Genomic DNA, 17,013 nt, shown 5'->3' with positions numbered 1-17,013 from the left:
TCGGTTACCAGGCTGTTCATCTACAGAGGTACATCCTTCAGACCCTCATTAGTGATGTAATCATTATCGGGGCTGCTTTGTTTCTTCGTCCATCAAACACATTAAGCAATTACATCCAACAGCCTTGTCACGCAGATGGGTCCTATAGTATTGATATATGTTGTAACAGACTCGAGCACTGAAATGAACAGACAAATGATGTATTTCTGTGCCTGGCTGCTACCTGCTTTGTAAATCAGGCATCAATCATGACACCTATCAATCAAGGAGGAGCAACTGCCTCACCATCCTTCACTTCCCCTTATCTATTAGGTTTCCATCGATTTGGTGGACTATCGCTCTAAACCATTTATTTCATAGGCTTACACCGTAGTCCACGGTAGTCCCACACCATTATAGGACAATGGGGAGGCTATAACCATGTAATAATGCAGTAACATAACTTTAGTACTCCTAGCTGTGTTTATCCCGTCGATATGTTATAACTCACAGAAAGTTCCAAACTCGAATTATGCCTAACCTATATTGTATTTGTACGCCACAATCCACTTGTGCGCATTTAATAAATTGTATGCCTCATGATTTTTAAAATGAATTCTGCAATCACAGAGTGAGCTACTTGAATTGGCTGTTGGAAGCAGAAGTCAATTCCGGGAAGAAGCGAAGCAGAGCAGTGAGCAAACCGCGGAGCGCGATTTTGTCGCGTGAGCAGAGCAGAGTGTCCGACTCCAAGACAGTCAGAGAAGAGACGTAACATTGGAATTATTACAGAGCAGCAACACCCATTCATTCACGCTGGGCTCTTCTCAAATCCGCGGCATCTTTTCCAACTGTTCTATCGTGAGTTTCGTCCGGTTGAGTGGGTTATTTTGTTAATTTCAGTTTCTTCGATTTAAAACAATCAAAGTAGTTTTCAGTATTTTGATTCTTCTATGCGGGTGTGCAGCAAGTTTACCAAACCTTCAAACTTGCTCCTAATGGTTCGGAGGTAAAGCACGTGACGTTACCTGGGATTGAGTGCACCTGCCCTGGTATAAAGTCAAGTACCATGTTAGGACCATTTATACAGAGGACGGAGTAGATTGGATCATGTATTTTATGTTGACCAGTATGCGCTTTCATAACTGATATCGAAATGTGGGGAAGTTCTCTGCCAATGGACACAAGCCGAACACAGCTGGTAGGTGTGATCATCATGAATGATATTTCAATGTTTGTACAGACACTTAGACAAATATTTATTCAGCATTTATTTTTGTAAATGTTTGAGTGCGCGGCGAATTTGGGCTACCCGGCTATTGTCGGCAATGCTGTAATGTCCATATTATAGGCTGGCTAGCCTAATGTTTATTCACGGTGCATGTTGTGTGGTTGAAAAAAAAAATGCATTTTAAACCTTCCCTTACAATGAATTACTTGTCCAACGCTACCCCCCCCCCCCCCCCCCCCCCCCCTCTCATATCCCTAAGCACGATAGACTACGGTAGCGGCTCTTTTTTGCAAGATGGGCAAAATCTGACAGAGACAGGTTGAAAGTTGTCTCCTATATAAAATGAATCTCTAGATTATTTCAAATATAGGCTTTTAAACCGGAGTATTCGGGTTTTGACCAGCTTGGCTCAGTGCAAGCATTCTGGATTCCAATAATTGTGTAACCCCAAAACAAATGGGGCTATAACTGTATATTACGCAGTAGAAAGGATGTTTCTATTGTAGGCGTCTAAATGTTACCCTCTAGGCTAAACTCTGTCTTGAACCTATCATGGACCCTTATCAGAGGATCCACCATACAGACTATTTGTTTTTACAGGTGAATAGTCAATACATGGGAGATTGAGTTGTTTTCAAGTCAATGGGTTATACAACCTTTTAAAACAGCCCCTACCCTCTCGAAGGGCTCTCCTTTTACTGCCTGTATGGATTATCTATATATTTTACACTCCTCACGCATTTCATTAACTTGTTGATGTGTGGACTGGACTGGGGGTCGGGTTAGGGTGGAAGTATAGGGATGTGGACTGGGGGTCGGGAGGCTGGTACACATGACACTTCTCCCATTTGTCCTATACGTTTCCTGGAACCACATAGACAGACCATGTAATACGTGAGGATTTACAGGAAGGGATGATTACCTTCAAGGCCGATGCTATTGGTAAGATCAACTTTATTGCCCTCAAGGGGGAAGTTAGTCTTAGTGCAGCTATGATATCTATCTATAAACTACATGATACAGCCACTATAGACCACCTACATTTCATACATCACATTCTACCAATAGAAAAACAACCACAGTTTTGTGTGGTTGTGTAAAGATGCAAATGTGTGGGAAAATAGAGAGACTTGCCTGAAAGTGTTATTGTTGATGGACTTCTCATATCGGTGCCTGTACAGAAACCAGTGCACTACTGTGCATCTCAGTGGGCATCAAACAGCGTCTCTAAGTCTTTACCTTGAGGTTATTTATCTGATACTGTACCTTGCATTCTCTCTAAAGCCCTTTGCAAATTAACAAAGTATCACATTTTTAATAACAAAACTACCCAACTACTAAGATTCCATTCCTTTCTGTTTCAATAGATCATCTGAGTATTGGTCCACTAGATAGCTCACATCTGATACACGTAAAAAAAAATTGAATATCTACTTTCACCTGGTGCAGTTTATAATTGCTTTAATTAATGGTGTGTTCGTAAATTCAATCTGGAGTACTATAGTGCACTCAGTGCGCTCTGGGCATTCGTAAATACAGAGCGTTGTCAGATTGTCCAATCTTAAATTCAGAGCCTTTAGCTCTAGGATTGAAAGATGGCGCTGACATTGCAAGATGGCGCCGACAGAGATGGTCGCCTTGCTTCGAGTCCTTAGGAAACTATGCAGTATTTCGTTTTTTTCTGTATTATTTCTTACTGTTACCCCAGGAAATCTTAAGTCTTATTACATACATCCGGGAAGAACTATTGGATATAAGAGAGATGTCAACTTACCAATATTACGACCAGGAATACGACTTTCCTGAAGCGGATCCTCTGTTTGGACCACCACCCAGGACAATGAACCTAATCCCAGAAGCCGACCCAAAACAACGGTGCCGCAGAAGGGGTAAACGGAGCGGCCTCCTGGTCAGGCTCCGTAGATGTGCACACCGCCCACCGCTTCCGAATATACTACTCACCAATGTCCCGTCTCTTGACAACAAGGAAGATGAAATTCGAGATAGGGTTAACTTCCAGAGAGACATTAGAGATTGTAACATTCTCTGTTTCACGGAAACATGGCTCTCTCGGGATATGTTGTTGGAATCGGTTCAGCCACCAGGCTTCTCCATGCATCGCGCCGACAGAGATAAACTCCTCTCTGGGAAGAGGAAGGGCGGGGGTGTATGCTTCATAATTAATGACTCATGGTGTAATCATAACAACATACAGGAACACAAGTCCTTTTACTCACCTGACCTAGAATTCCTACAATTAAATGCCGGCCATATTATCTCCCAAGAGAATTATCAGTTATCGCCACAGCGGTGTACATTCTTCCTCAAGCAAGCACCAAGACAGCCCTCAGGGAACTCACTGGACTCTATGTAAACTGGAAACCATATATCCTGAGGCTGCATTTACTGTAGCTGAGGATGAAAAAAAAGCAAATTAGAGAACAAAGCTACCTAAATTCTATCAGCATATAGATGGCACTATGCGCAGGTGTAATACACTCGATCACTGCTACTCTAACTTCCGCAATGCATTCAAAGTAGAGGCCGACCAATTACGATTTTTCTACGCGGATACCGATTATTGGAGGACCAAAAAAAGCCGATACCGATTAATCAGACAATTTTTATATATATATATATATATATTTGTAATAATGACAATTACAACAATACTGAATGAACACTTATTTTAACTTAATATAATAAATAAATAAAAATTAATTTAGTCTCAAAAGCATAATGAAACATGTTCAATTTGGTTTAAATAATACAAAAACACAGTGTTGGAAAAGAAAGTAAAACTGCAATATGTGCCATGTAAAAAAGCGTACGCTTAAGTTCCTTGCTCAGAACATGAGAACATATGAAAGCTGGTGGTTCCTTTTAACATGAGTCTTCAATATTTCCAGTTAAGAAGTTTTAGGTTGTAGTTATTAAAGGAATTATAGGACTATTTCTCTCTATACCATTTGTATTTCATATACCTTTGACTATTGGATGTTCTTATAGGTACTTTAGTATTGCCAGCCTAATCTCGGGAGTTGATAGGCTTGAAGTCATAAACAGCGCTGTGTATCAAGCATTGCGAAGAGCTGCTGGCAAATGCAGGAAAGTGCTGTTTGAATGAATGCTTACGAGCCTGCTGCTGCCTACCATTGCTCAGTCCGACTGCTCTATCAAATATCAAATCATAGGCTTAATTATAATATAATAAACACACAGAAGTACGAGCCTTAGGTCATTTAATATGGTCAAATCCGGAAACTATCATTTCGAAAACAAAATGTTTTATTCTTTCAGTGAAATACGGAACCGTTCTGTATTTTATCGAACGGGTGGCATCCATAAGTCTAAATATTGCTGTTACATTGCACAACCTTCAATGTTATGTCATAATTATGTAAAATTCTGGCAAATTAATTACGGTCTTTGTTAGGAAGAAATGGTCTTCACACAGTTCGCAACAAGCCTTGTGGCCAAACTGCTGCATATACCCTGACTCTGCTTGCACAGAACGCAAGAGAAGTGAAACAATTTCTCTAGTTAATATTGCCTGCAAACATGAATTCCTTTTAACTAAATATGCAGGTTTAATCCCAGTCTGCTGTCCCCACATGCTTCAAGATGGCCACCATTGTTCCTGTACCCAAGAAGGCAAAGACAACTGAACTAAATGACTACCGCCCCGTAGCACTCACTTCTGTCATCATGAAGTGCTTTGAGAGACTAGTCAAGGAACATATCACCGCCACCTTACCGGCCATCCTAGACCCACATCAGTTTGCATACCGCCACAACAGGTCCACAGATGATGCAATCGCCTGCACACTGCCCTATCCCATCTGGACAAGAGGAATACCTATGTAAGAATGCTGTTCATTGACTACAGCTCAGCATTCTACACCATGGTATTCTCCAAGCTCATCATCAAGCCGGAGGCCCTGGGTCTCAACCCCGCCCTGTGCAATTGGGTCCTGGACTTTCTGACAGGCTACCCCCAGGTGGTGAAGGTAGGAAACAACATCTCCACTTCACTGACCCTCAACACTGGGGCCCCACAAGGGTATGTGCTCAGCCCCCTCCTGTACTCCCTGTTCACCCACGACTGCGTGGCCATGCACGCCTCCAACTCAATCATCAAGTTTGCAGATGACACAACAGTAGTGGGCTTGATTACCAACAATGACGGGACTGCCTACAGGGATGAGGTGAGGGCACTCGGAGTGTGGTGTCAGGAAAACAACCTCTCACTCAACGTCAACAAAACAAAGGAGATGATCATGGACTTCAGGAAACAGCAGAGGGAGCAGCCCCCTATCCACATCGAAGGGACAGCAGTGGAGAAGGTGCAAAGTTTTAAGTTCTTCGGCGTACACATCACAGACAAACCAAAATGGTCCATCCACACAGACAGTGTGGTGAAGAAGGCACAACAGCACCTCTTCAACCTCTGGAGTCTGAAAAAATGTAGCTCGTCACCAAAAACCCTGACAAACTTTTACAGATGCACAATCGAGAGCATCCTGTCAGGCTGTATCACAGCCTGGTACGGCAACTGCACCGCCCTCAAACGCAAGGCTCTCCAGAGTGTGGTGTGGTCTGCACAATGCATCACTGGGGGCAAACTACCTGCCCTCCATGACACCTATAGCACCCAATGTCACAGGAAGGCCGAAAAGATCATCAAGGACAACAACCACCCGAGCCACTGCCTGTTCACACCACTACCATCCAGAAGGCGAGGTCAGTACAGGTGCATTAAAGCTGGGACCGAGAGACTGAAAAACAGCTTCTATCTCAAGGCCATCAGACTGCTATACAGGAATCACTAACTCAGAGAGGCTGCTGCCTACATTGAGACCCAATCACTGGCCACTTTAATAAATGGATCACTAGTCACTTTAGATAATGCCACTTTAATAATGTTTATATATCTTACATTACTCATATCTCATGTATATACTCTATTTTATACCATCCACTGCACCTTGCCTATGCCGATCGGCCATCGCTCATCCATATATTTATATGTACATATTCCCATTCACCCCTTTAGATTTGTGTGTATTGGGTAGTTGTTGGGAAATTGATTACTTGTTAGATATTACTGCACTGTCGGAACTAGAAGAACAAGCATTTTGCTACACTCACATTAACATCTGCTATAACCATGTGTTTGTGACCAATAACATGTTATTTGATAGGAGCATTCAGAGCGCACACTGGACGCTCTTGCCAAGGAGCAGGGTTGATCCGAGAGTTCTGACTTCACAACGGTAGTCAAGCACCTACGCTAACTGGCTAATGTTGACTAGCTTGCTAGCTAATTCCAGACACCAATGAGAAAACACTTCACTCTGACCATTTTACTCACCCTAACAGAGCTGGTTAGGCTGTTTTCATGTTCTCCAGAGCGTTGGGGACTGTGACTGTGCTGCTGGCAACAATTTAATTATGCTTTTTTGCCGACATTTACTGACACCGGCCATATTCAACGGGCGTTGAGCGTTCATAAATTCATCAGTTATTCTGCGCTCTGGCACGCTCAGACGAGAGTGCTATGAAATCGGAGTAAATAGCCAGAGTGAATTTACGAATGCACCCTAAAGGGCTGCCTAAATAGGTCACAATTATCATTCATCCAAGGAAATGAGTGACACAAACTCATTTCTATAACCCCCCGGGGCAAGAAATGCACTTTAGAAAATGAGTTTTAGAACCTGCAAACTTTTATTTGAAGTGAATTCATTAGAATGGATTTTTGGTTTTGTAATTTTCATTACCCCATCTTGGGCTTTCAGAATGTTTATGGGAAATGTGGATTTGTGAAAGTGGTTAGTGAAGCAGGACTATGCTTCCATGTTTCAGTAGTTCAGTCAAACACCAGCAGCACTAAGAAGGAAAGAATCAATTCCACAATGTTAGAACAGCCATGACTGAAAGAGCAGTGCAGCAGCTCTCTGTTATCTCTGCAGATAAACGTTTAGTCCTTCAAATATGGATATTGGCTTCTTCCCCAAACCATCAGAGCACTGTTACAGACACTTTCACAGGTTTAGTTGGAAGCCCAAATCTCTCTAGTATGGCAGGATATGTAGAGTAGACATGTTGCTATGATACAATATCTTACTACATAGACTACACGGGACTCCTTTTTGAGAAGGATGGTATAGTCCCTCCAGCCGTCACAACTGGTGAGCACTACCTGAGTGATGCTACTTATAGCTTGCCATCAGTGCAAAGTCACAGAGGACTTAACTTGTGTTTCATATCTGTGTCAGTAGTCCTGTATGTAGGACCAAGCATTGTAGTACCCTCGGATTGATGATCTGTCTAACTAGCAAGACGGCACAAACGGATCTGGGACCAGGCTACTGTCTCAGCATTCATTATTATGTTGACTACTAGTCAAAGGTCCTATATGTATGAATACATGGTCCATTATAAAGATGTGGGATCTTAATTTGACCAATATTGTTGTAGCAAAATAATCCTGCAGCAAAAGCATTTGAACGTTTGGTCCATACTGTTGCTTGATCGGTGGTTAGGCTATTAGCTGGACAAAAGTAGGCTACATGAAAAGTGCAACTCTCTTAATATAACTGTGTGTTAGTGCAAGTTTTCAGTTAATTTATGTAAATCACTGAGTGCATGTCCTGTAGTGCAGGAAAATTGTCAGCAGTAAGAGTGATCAAATGTAAGATGTTACACCTGTAAGTGACGACAACGTCTGGTCTTTAGTTCTCCTGGGTGTTATGTTACGGTCCATAACCTCCTCCTCTCAGGGGTGGTGTTCTGTGCATTTATCGACCTGTCATTTTCTGAGCCCCCAGAGAGAGAGAGAGAGAGAGAGAGGGAGGGGCCAGTGACATTTGTGTACACTACACAGAAGACTTTTATCCACCTGCTTGTATGTTGCAAATCTATTGACATACACAGGGTTGGGAGTAACTGATTCCATGTAGTTACATGTAATCTGATTACAAAAAAATTAATTGTTATCAGTTAAGTTACCCGGAACAATATTGTAAGCAGATTGCAGATACTTTTGAAAAACTAGAGTATTACTTCTTGGATTACTTTTAAAATCAGAAAGGATGTTTGCAAAAAAATACATGATGACACCTTTCTGTTTTGTCAATGATATTCAATTCAGCATTGAAAAAATACGTAAATGTAAGTTTGTTCCACATGAGCGAGTCTGACCACAAGTCAGAGACCACTATGATGACAGGTAACGAGTAAATGTATCGAATTAGAAAGTAACCTACCCAACTCTGGACAAACACACTCAATTATCTGCACTTGACCCTGAATCCATTCCCATTTTTGTGCCCCTTTTGCCCATTGTAAAATAAAACAAAGAGCATGTGGTAAGTACATTAGAACACATAAGGCAGACATTTTATCTGGAGCTTATTTTCCCCTTGGTTGTCACATCAGTCCGTGTGAAAGGAGCGTTACTGAGCCAATCCACCCAGGCACTGGAGCGCACGGACACGTTTCACTGTGTTTAATCAGCAGGTGATTGATACTCCTGGCTCAACCTTGTTTTTTTCTGGACTTTCTAAATCTGCAGTTGTCTTTCATGCATTACAGCATTAATACATATATTCTGTCGTGCTGTCACCTTGTCTGTCTTTCTCTCTGTTTCTCTTTCTCTCCCTCTCCCTTTCTCCCTGTCTCTCAGTCCATGCACCTCTGTTTGTCTGTCTGTCCTGGCACAGCAGTAAATTGTGTCCAGGTCAAATCATTCTCTGTTGGTAGTCTTGTCCCTAGCTCGTTAGGTTGTCATCTTTGCCATTAGTGTAGCAGCTTTCAACGCTCTACTTCAGCTGCAGGAGAAGGGACTGACATTTTTTTTACATTGTAGAACAATAGTGAAGTATGGAATAACATATGGAATCATGTAGTGACCAAAAAAGTGTTAAACAAATTAAAATATATGTTATATTTGAGATTCTTCAAAGTAGCCACCTTTTGCATTGATGACAGATTTGCATGCTCTTGGGGTTCTCTCAACCAGCTTCATGAGGTAGTCCCCTGGAATGCATTTAAATTAACAGGTGTGCCTTGTTAAAAGTTAATTTTGGGAATTTATTTCCTTCTTAATGCATTTTAGCCAATCACTTGTGTTGTGACAAGGTAGGGGTGCTATACAGAAGGCAGCCCTATTTGGTAAAAGATCAAGTCCGTATTATGGCAAGAACAGCTCAAATAAGCAAAGAAAAATGACAGTCCATCATTACTTGAAGACATGAAGGTCAGGTAATCTGGAAAATGTAAAGAATTTAAAAAATTTCTTCTGGTGCAGTCGCAAAAATCATCAAGCGCTATGATGAAACTGTCTCTCATGAGGACCGCCACAGGAAAGGAAGACCCAGAGTTACCTCTGCTGCGGAGGATAAATTAATTAGTTACCAGCCTCAGAAATTGCAGCCCAAATAAATGCTTCAGAGTTCAAGTAGCAGACACATTTCAACATTAACTGTTCAGAGACTGCGTGAATCAGGCATTCATGGTCGAATTGCTGCAAAGAAACCACTACAAAAGGACCCCAATAAGGAGAGACTTGCTTTGGCCTAGAAACATGAGCAATGGACATTAGACTGGCAGCTTCATTAAATATTACCCGCAAAACACCAGTCTCAACATCAACAGTGAAGAGGCGACTCCGGGATGCTGGCCTTTTAGGCAGAGTTGCAAAGAAAAAGCAATATCTCAGACTGGCCAATAAAAAGAAAAGATTAAGATGGGCAAAAGAACACAGACACTGGACAGAGGAAGGCCAGCATCCCAGAGTCGCCTCTTCACTGTTGATGTTGAGACTGGTGTTTTGCGGGTACTATTTAATGAAGGTGCCAGTTAAGGACTATATACACACATACACAAACACACACTACCAGTTAAAAGCCACCCTTTGCCTTGATGACAGCTTTGCACACTTTTGGCATTCCGTCAACCAGCTTCATCTGGAATGCTTTTCCAACAGTCTTGCCAGTTGAGGACTTGTGAGGCATCTGTTTCTCAAACTAGACACTTGAATGTACTTCTTCTCAGTTGTGCACCTATGCCTCCCACTCCTCTTTCTATTCTGGTTAGAGCTAATTTGCGCTGTTCTGTGAAGGGAGTAGTAAACAGCGTTGTATGAGATTTTCAGTTTCTTGGCAATTTCTCGCATGGAATAGCCTTCATTTCTCAGAACAAGAATAGACGGAAGAAAGGTCTTTGTTTCTGGCCATTTTGTGCCTGTAATCGAACCCACAAATGTTGATGCTCCAGATACTCAACTAGTCTAAACAAAGCCAGTTGTATTACTTCTTTAATCAGCACAACCGTTTTCAGCTGTGCTAACATAATTGCAAAGGGGTTTTCTAATGATCAATTAGCCTTTTAAAACGATAAACTTGGATTAGCTAACACAACGTGACATTGGAACACAGGAGTGATGGTTGCTGACAATGGGCCTCTGTACGCCTAAGTAGATATTCCATTAAAAATCATCCGTTTCCAGCTGCAATAGTCATTTACAACATTAACAATGTCTACACTGTATTTCTGATCAATTTGACGTTATTTTAATGGGCAAAAAACTGCTTTTCTTTCAAAAACAAGGAGATTTCAAAATGACCCCAAACTTTTGAACGGTAGTGTATGTATGTATGTATATGTGTGTGTATGTGTATATATGTATATACAGTTGAAGTCGGAAGTTTACATACATTTAGGTTGGAGTCATTAAAACTAGTTTTTCGACCACCACAAATTTCTTGTTAACAAACTATCGTTTTGGCAAGTCGGTAAGGACATCTTCTTAGTGCATGACACAAGTAATGTTTCCAACAATTGTTTACAGATTATTTAACTTATAATTCACTGTATCACAATTCCAGTGGCCTTTCATACACTAAGTTGACTGTGCCTTTCAACAGCTTGGAAAATTCCAGAAAATTATGTCAAGGGTTTAGAAGCTTCTGATAGGCTAATTGACATAATTTGAATCAATTGTGTAACTGTGGATGTATTTCAAGGCCTACCTTCACACTTAATGCCTCTTTTTATTTATTTTATTTATTTTACCGTTATTTTACCAGGTAAGTTGACTGAGAACACGTTCTCATTTGCAGCAACGACCTGGGGAATAGTTACAGGGGAGAGGAGGGGGATGAATGAGCCAATTGTAAACTGGGGATTATTAGGTGACCATGATGGTTTGAGGGCCAGATTGGGAATTTAGCCAGGACACCGGGCTTAACACCCCTACTCTTACGATAAGTGCCATGGGATCTTTAATGACCTCAGAGAGTCAGGACACCCGCTTAACGTCCCATCCAAAAGACGGCACCCTACACAGGGCAGTGTCCCCAATCACTGCTCTGGGGCATTGGGATATTTTTTAGACCAGAGGAAAGAGTGCCTCCTACTGGCCCTCCAACACCACTTCCAGCAGCATCTGGTCTCCCATCCAGGGACTGACCAGGACCAACCCTGCTTAGCTTCAGAAGCAAGCCAGCTGTGGTATGCAGGGTGGTATGCTGCTTGACATCATGAGAAAATCAAAAGAAATCAGCAAAATCCTCAGAAAATAAATTGTAGACCTCCACAAGTCTGGTTCATCCTTGGAAACAATTTCCAAATGCCTGAAGGTACCATGTTCATCTGTACAAACAATAGTACGCAAGTATAGACACCATTGGACCACGCAGCCGTCATACCGCTCATAAAGGAGAGGCATTCTGTCTCCTAGAGATGACAGTACTTTGGTGCGAAAAGTGCAAATCAATCCCAGAACAACAGCAAAGGTCCTTGTGAAGATGCTGGAGGAAACAGGTACAAAAGTATCTATATCCACAGTAAAACGAGTACTATATCGACATAACCTGAAAGGCCGCTCAGCAAGGAAGAAGCCACTGCTCCAAAACCGCCATAAAAAAGCCAGACTATGGGTTGCAACTGCACATCGTACTTTTTGTAGAAATGTCCTCTGGTCTGATGAAACAAAAATAGAACTGTTTGGCCATAATGACCATCGTTATGTTTGGAAGAAAAAGGGGGAGGCTTGCAAGCTGAAGATCAACATCCCAACCGTGAAGCACGGGGATGGCAGCATTGTGTTGTGGGGGTGCTTTGCTGCAGGAGGGACTGGTGCACTTCACAAAATAGATGGCATCATGAGGGGGGGAAATTATGTGGATATATTGAAGCAACATCTCAAGACATCAGTCAGGAAGTTAAAGCTTGGTCGCAAATAGGTCTTCCAAATAGACAATGACCCCAAGCATACTTCCAAAGTTGTGGCAAAATGGCTTAAGGGCAACAAAGTCAAGGTATTGGAGTGGCCATCACAAAGCCCTGACCTCAATCCAATAGAACATTTGTGGGCAGAACTGAAAAAGCGTGTGCGAGGCCTACAAACCTGACTCAGTTACACCAGCTTTGTCAGGAGGAATGGGCCAAATTCACCCAACTTATTGTGGGAAGCTTGTGGAAAGCTACTCGAAACGTTTGACCCAAGTTAAACAATTTAAAGGCAATGCTACCAAATACTAATTGAGTGTATGGAAACCTCTGACCCACTGGGAATATGATAAAATAAATATAAGCTGAAATAAGTCATTCTCTCTACTATTATTCTGACATTTCACATTCTTAAAATGAAGTGGTGATCCTAACTGACCTAAGACAGTGAATTTTTACTAGGATTAAATGTCAGGAATTATGAAACTGAGTTTAAATGTATTTGGCTAAGGTGTATGTAAACTTCTGACTTCAACTGTACAGTATATAAGAGTTTCTCAAAAGATTTTGGAAGAGTTTGTAATGTTTTCTTCTTATTAACCAACAGTCACAATGTGTCCTGTTTTGAGGTTCAGAACATTCTCGTGAATGAAACTGATTAAAGTTTTAGTGTGATGCTGCATCATGAGGAGGAGTTTTGTGGCTGATGGTAGTTCACTGTGATCTAATTTGACTTTGTATGAATCATTTAACCCTCGCTCCACAGAGCTGCATTCTGTCAGTCTTAAGACTGGAAGGTGCCATTGGAAAGTGCCACATTTTAGGGGTTTGTTTCATCAGCTGAAGATGTGGTTGTACTGATGTAAAAATCTATGTTGGAATAAGAAGATTAAAACAAGACATTATTGCTGCAGAATTAATTGCCCTTTTTCTGTTGTCTTTAACAAAGTCAATGGCCCATGAAAGATTAATCATCGGAAGTTTTACCAAGTATATCCAAACAGTTTGTTCTTTTCTTTGTCGACATTCCACAGCTAATTGCTCTGTATTTATTTTCATTTAGTGAACCTTGATAAACAATCCTTTAAAGAGAAGCATCTCATTTAGGGCCTCAGCGATGCATTAAATACCACAACAACTTAACGAATTCCTCTTTCTGCATCGGGGTTCCTGCTGATGCAAAACTTGTTGGTGTGATGAGAAAGAGGGGGAAAACGGAGCCTGAAGAGTGACTTGTGTCTGGTTCATCCTGAGATTCTGAAGTAATTCGTCCCAATAAACATGTGGAAGTCATTTCTAACAGTGTCTAAACTTTCTTTCATCTGCTTTGTTTCCATAGAGCCCAGCCAAGTTCCTGGATGGGTGAGGTCCCTGCCAACCCAGTCGGCCAGTGAAACCCACCCCTCGCCTCCCAACCAGGACCCTCTAGGTCCTCCAGAGGAGAATCAGGGATGTACCAGGAGGTGGCCTTCCTAGCGGGCAGCACGGAGAAAGAGTTCACGCCCTTCCACTTCCCCATTGAGAACCAGCAGGAGGTGGTAACTAAGAAGGGTGTGTTCTTCAAGCGGCAACGGCTGCTGCGGAGGCCCAATGAGGGGCAGGAGGAGAATGACCTATCAGCCGTCATCAACGTGGGCGGGATCAGGTACAATACCTACAGACTCAAGAGTTGCTATGTTCATCTCGATAATCAATAGTCCATAATCAGAAGTCTTTGGGTGCAAGATTTAAAAGGCATATAATCCAGGCATTGGTCTTGCTGCTGCTAAAGAGCATTATAACTTGAAGAGTATTTCAGTGACTATTGTACAAAGTCGTTGTGCAGCGGTAACATTGTGTGTTTTCTGCTCACCAGGTACCGTATCCCCTGGTCCGTTCTGGAGGAGTTCCCTCTGACGCGGCTGGGCCGGCTGAGGGGCTGCAGCTCATTGGACGAGATCATGGAGGTGTGTGACGACTACGACGACGGGTGCCAGGAGTACTTCTTTGACCGCAGCCCATCTGCGTTCCGCACCATTGTGACGTTCCTAGCGGCAGGGCGGCTGCGGCTGCTGAGGGAGATGTGTGCCCTGTCCTTCCAGGAGGAGCTGGTCTACTGGGGCGTGGAGGACACCAGGCTGGAGTGGTGCTGCCTCAGGAAGCTACGCATCAGACAGGAGGAGCTCAAGGAGCAGCTGAGGATGGAGGAGGCAGAGCTCACCACAACCCTGACCCCTCAGAGCTGTGAGGATGGGCAGGGGCACGCCGGAGAGGGAGGAGGGGAGGAGGAGGAGACCCGCATGGTGGGGTGTATGCGCAGGCTGCACGACATGGTAGAGAACCCTCAATCTGGACTACCTGGAAAGATCTTTGCCTTCTTGTCGGTGGTGTTTGTGGCCATCACCGCAGTAACGCTCTGCATCAGCACCATGCCCGACCTCAGGGAGGAGGAGGAGAGGGTGAGTTCACTTCCTGTTTACTCCCTACTCACAGGGTTTTACTTCTGGGTCACACTTGGGTGGGTTATACATAGGGCCAGGAGTTTGACCTAACCGAGTTACAGACCTGGAAACTCTGGGCACATCCATATCTACATTCTGCTCTTAGTTGGATGATGTTTGAGGGACAACCTCCACATAGTGAGTCTTCCCTCTAATAGTAACTAATCTTCACAGAGGTAATGTGATGGCTCAGGGATGTTGTCAGGGACAACTGCCACGCTACAACTCCAATCATATTAATACCAGATTATTCCATTTGCCAGATCTGCTGCTGCTGCTGTTAAGGCACTCTCGTCTTGCTCTTATTCAGGCAATAAAGGAATAATTAACATATAATATACAGTGCCTTCAGAAACTATTCATACCTCTTGACCTATTCCATATTTTGTTGTTACAGCCTGAAATATTAGCAAATGTATTGAAAATGAAATACAGAAATCTCTAATTTGCATAAGTATTCACACCCCTGAGTCAATACATGTTAGAATCACCTTTGGCAGTGATTACAGCTGTGAAACTTTCTTGGTAAGCCTTTAAGAGCTTTGCAAAACTGGATTGTACAATATTTGCACATTTTTTTAACAATTCTTTAAGCTCTGTGAAGTTGTTTGTTGATCATTGCTAGACTGCCATTTTCAAGTTTTGCTATAGATTTTCAACCCAATTTTAAGTCAACTGTAACTAGGCCACTCGGGAACATTCAATGTCATCTTGGTAAGCAACTTCAGACTGAACCAGGTTTTCCTCTAGGATTTTGCCTGTGCTTAGCTCCATTCCGTTTATTTTCATCATAAAAAAGTCATAGTCTTTGCGAATGACAAGCACCCCCATAACATAATGTGTTGTGTTGGATTTGCTCCAAACATAACGCTTTGTACATGAAGTTAATTTCTTAGACCAATTTTTTGCAGTATTATTTTAGTGCCTTGCTGCAAACAGGATGCATGTTTTGGAATGTTTTTATTCTGTACAGGCCTCCTCCTTTTCACTCTGTCATTTAGTTTAGTATTGTGGAGTAACTACAATGTTGTCGATCCATCCTCAGTTTCTCCTGTCACAGCCATTAACTCAAACCGTTTTGAAGTCAACATTGGCGTCAAGGTTGATATCCCTGAGTGATTTCCTTATTAGTGACTGGGTATATTGAAGTGTTAGTAGTAACTGTACCATGCTCAAAGGGATATTCAATGTCTGCTTAAATTATTTTAAATCTAACAATAGGTGGCCTTCTTTGTGAGGCATTGGAAAACCTCCCTGGTCTTTGTGGTTGAATCTGTGTTTGAAATCCACTGCTCGACCGAGGGACAGATAATTGTATGCGTGGGGTACAGAGATGAGGTAGTCAATAAAAAATCATGTTAAACACTATTATTGCACACAGAGTGAGTCCATGCAACTTATAAAGCTCCACAGTGGACGTGTCGTAATATCCATAAAATCTAGTGGTCAAACAGGGAAATGGTTCCAATCGTTTTTCCACCATTAATTTTTCCCATAGGAGATTTTAGAAATACTTAAAATAAGGGCTGTGGTTTGTGTAGGCTTACCCTTGCGTGACATTTTGATAACCGTGTAAATCTCTCTCCAACAAGATGATTTTTATCAATATATTTGGCTCTATTCGAAAATGCTAATTAGCATCAAAGTAGACATCATGCAAGACAACAAATCCTTGAAAGCTTCTGCACATCATCTTTAGCTAACACCTTTACTAACAGATATTGTGTAAATCTAGCCAATTTATTACTACATTTAGTAAGTTAATCCAGACTTTACCTCTATTCCGCAGTGTCGTCCAGATCATGGCATTTGTAGTTGTATATGATATCCACAGTAGCAGCTAATTAGCAATTTATTTTGGGGGCTACATACAGGCAAATATATAGATTTTAAAAATCATCTTGTCCGAGAGAGATTTAAATGGTTATCAAAACGGGCAAGGGTGAGCTTACATGAAACACAGCGCTTATTTGAAGTGTTTCTCAAATCCACTATGGGAAAAATGTATGGTGTAAAAACAATTAGAACCATTTCCCTGTTTGACCGCTAAGTTTTATGGGTATTATGACACATACTGTGGTACTC

General features: G+C 42.1%; 1 protein-coding gene across 1 annotated transcript in view; it reads left to right on the top strand.

The window, feature by feature from the left end:
- The first annotated feature begins 344 nt into the window (after positions 1-344).
- LOC129819998 (potassium voltage-gated channel subfamily G member 2-like) overlaps positions 345-17,013 on the top strand; it is a 31,850-nt gene continuing 15,181 nt past the window's right edge. The window contains exons 1-3 of the mRNA XM_055876777.1: positions 345-1,180; positions 13,788-14,093; positions 14,304-14,886. Of these exons, the coding sequence (XP_055732752.1) occupies positions 13,900-14,093; positions 14,304-14,886 (777 nt within the window). The 5' untranslated portion in view covers positions 345-1,180; positions 13,788-13,899. The remainder of the gene's footprint in view (positions 1,181-13,787; positions 14,094-14,303; positions 14,887-17,013) is intronic.

This window comes from Salvelinus fontinalis, chromosome 22, assembly GCF_029448725.1.
Source record: "Salvelinus fontinalis isolate EN_2023a chromosome 22, ASM2944872v1, whole genome shotgun sequence".
In the NCBI taxonomy this organism is placed as follows: Eukaryota; Metazoa; Chordata; class Actinopteri; order Salmoniformes; family Salmonidae; genus Salvelinus; species Salvelinus fontinalis.
Note: the sequence above shows the minus strand (reverse complement) of the source record. Positions and strands in the feature narration are given on the sequence as shown.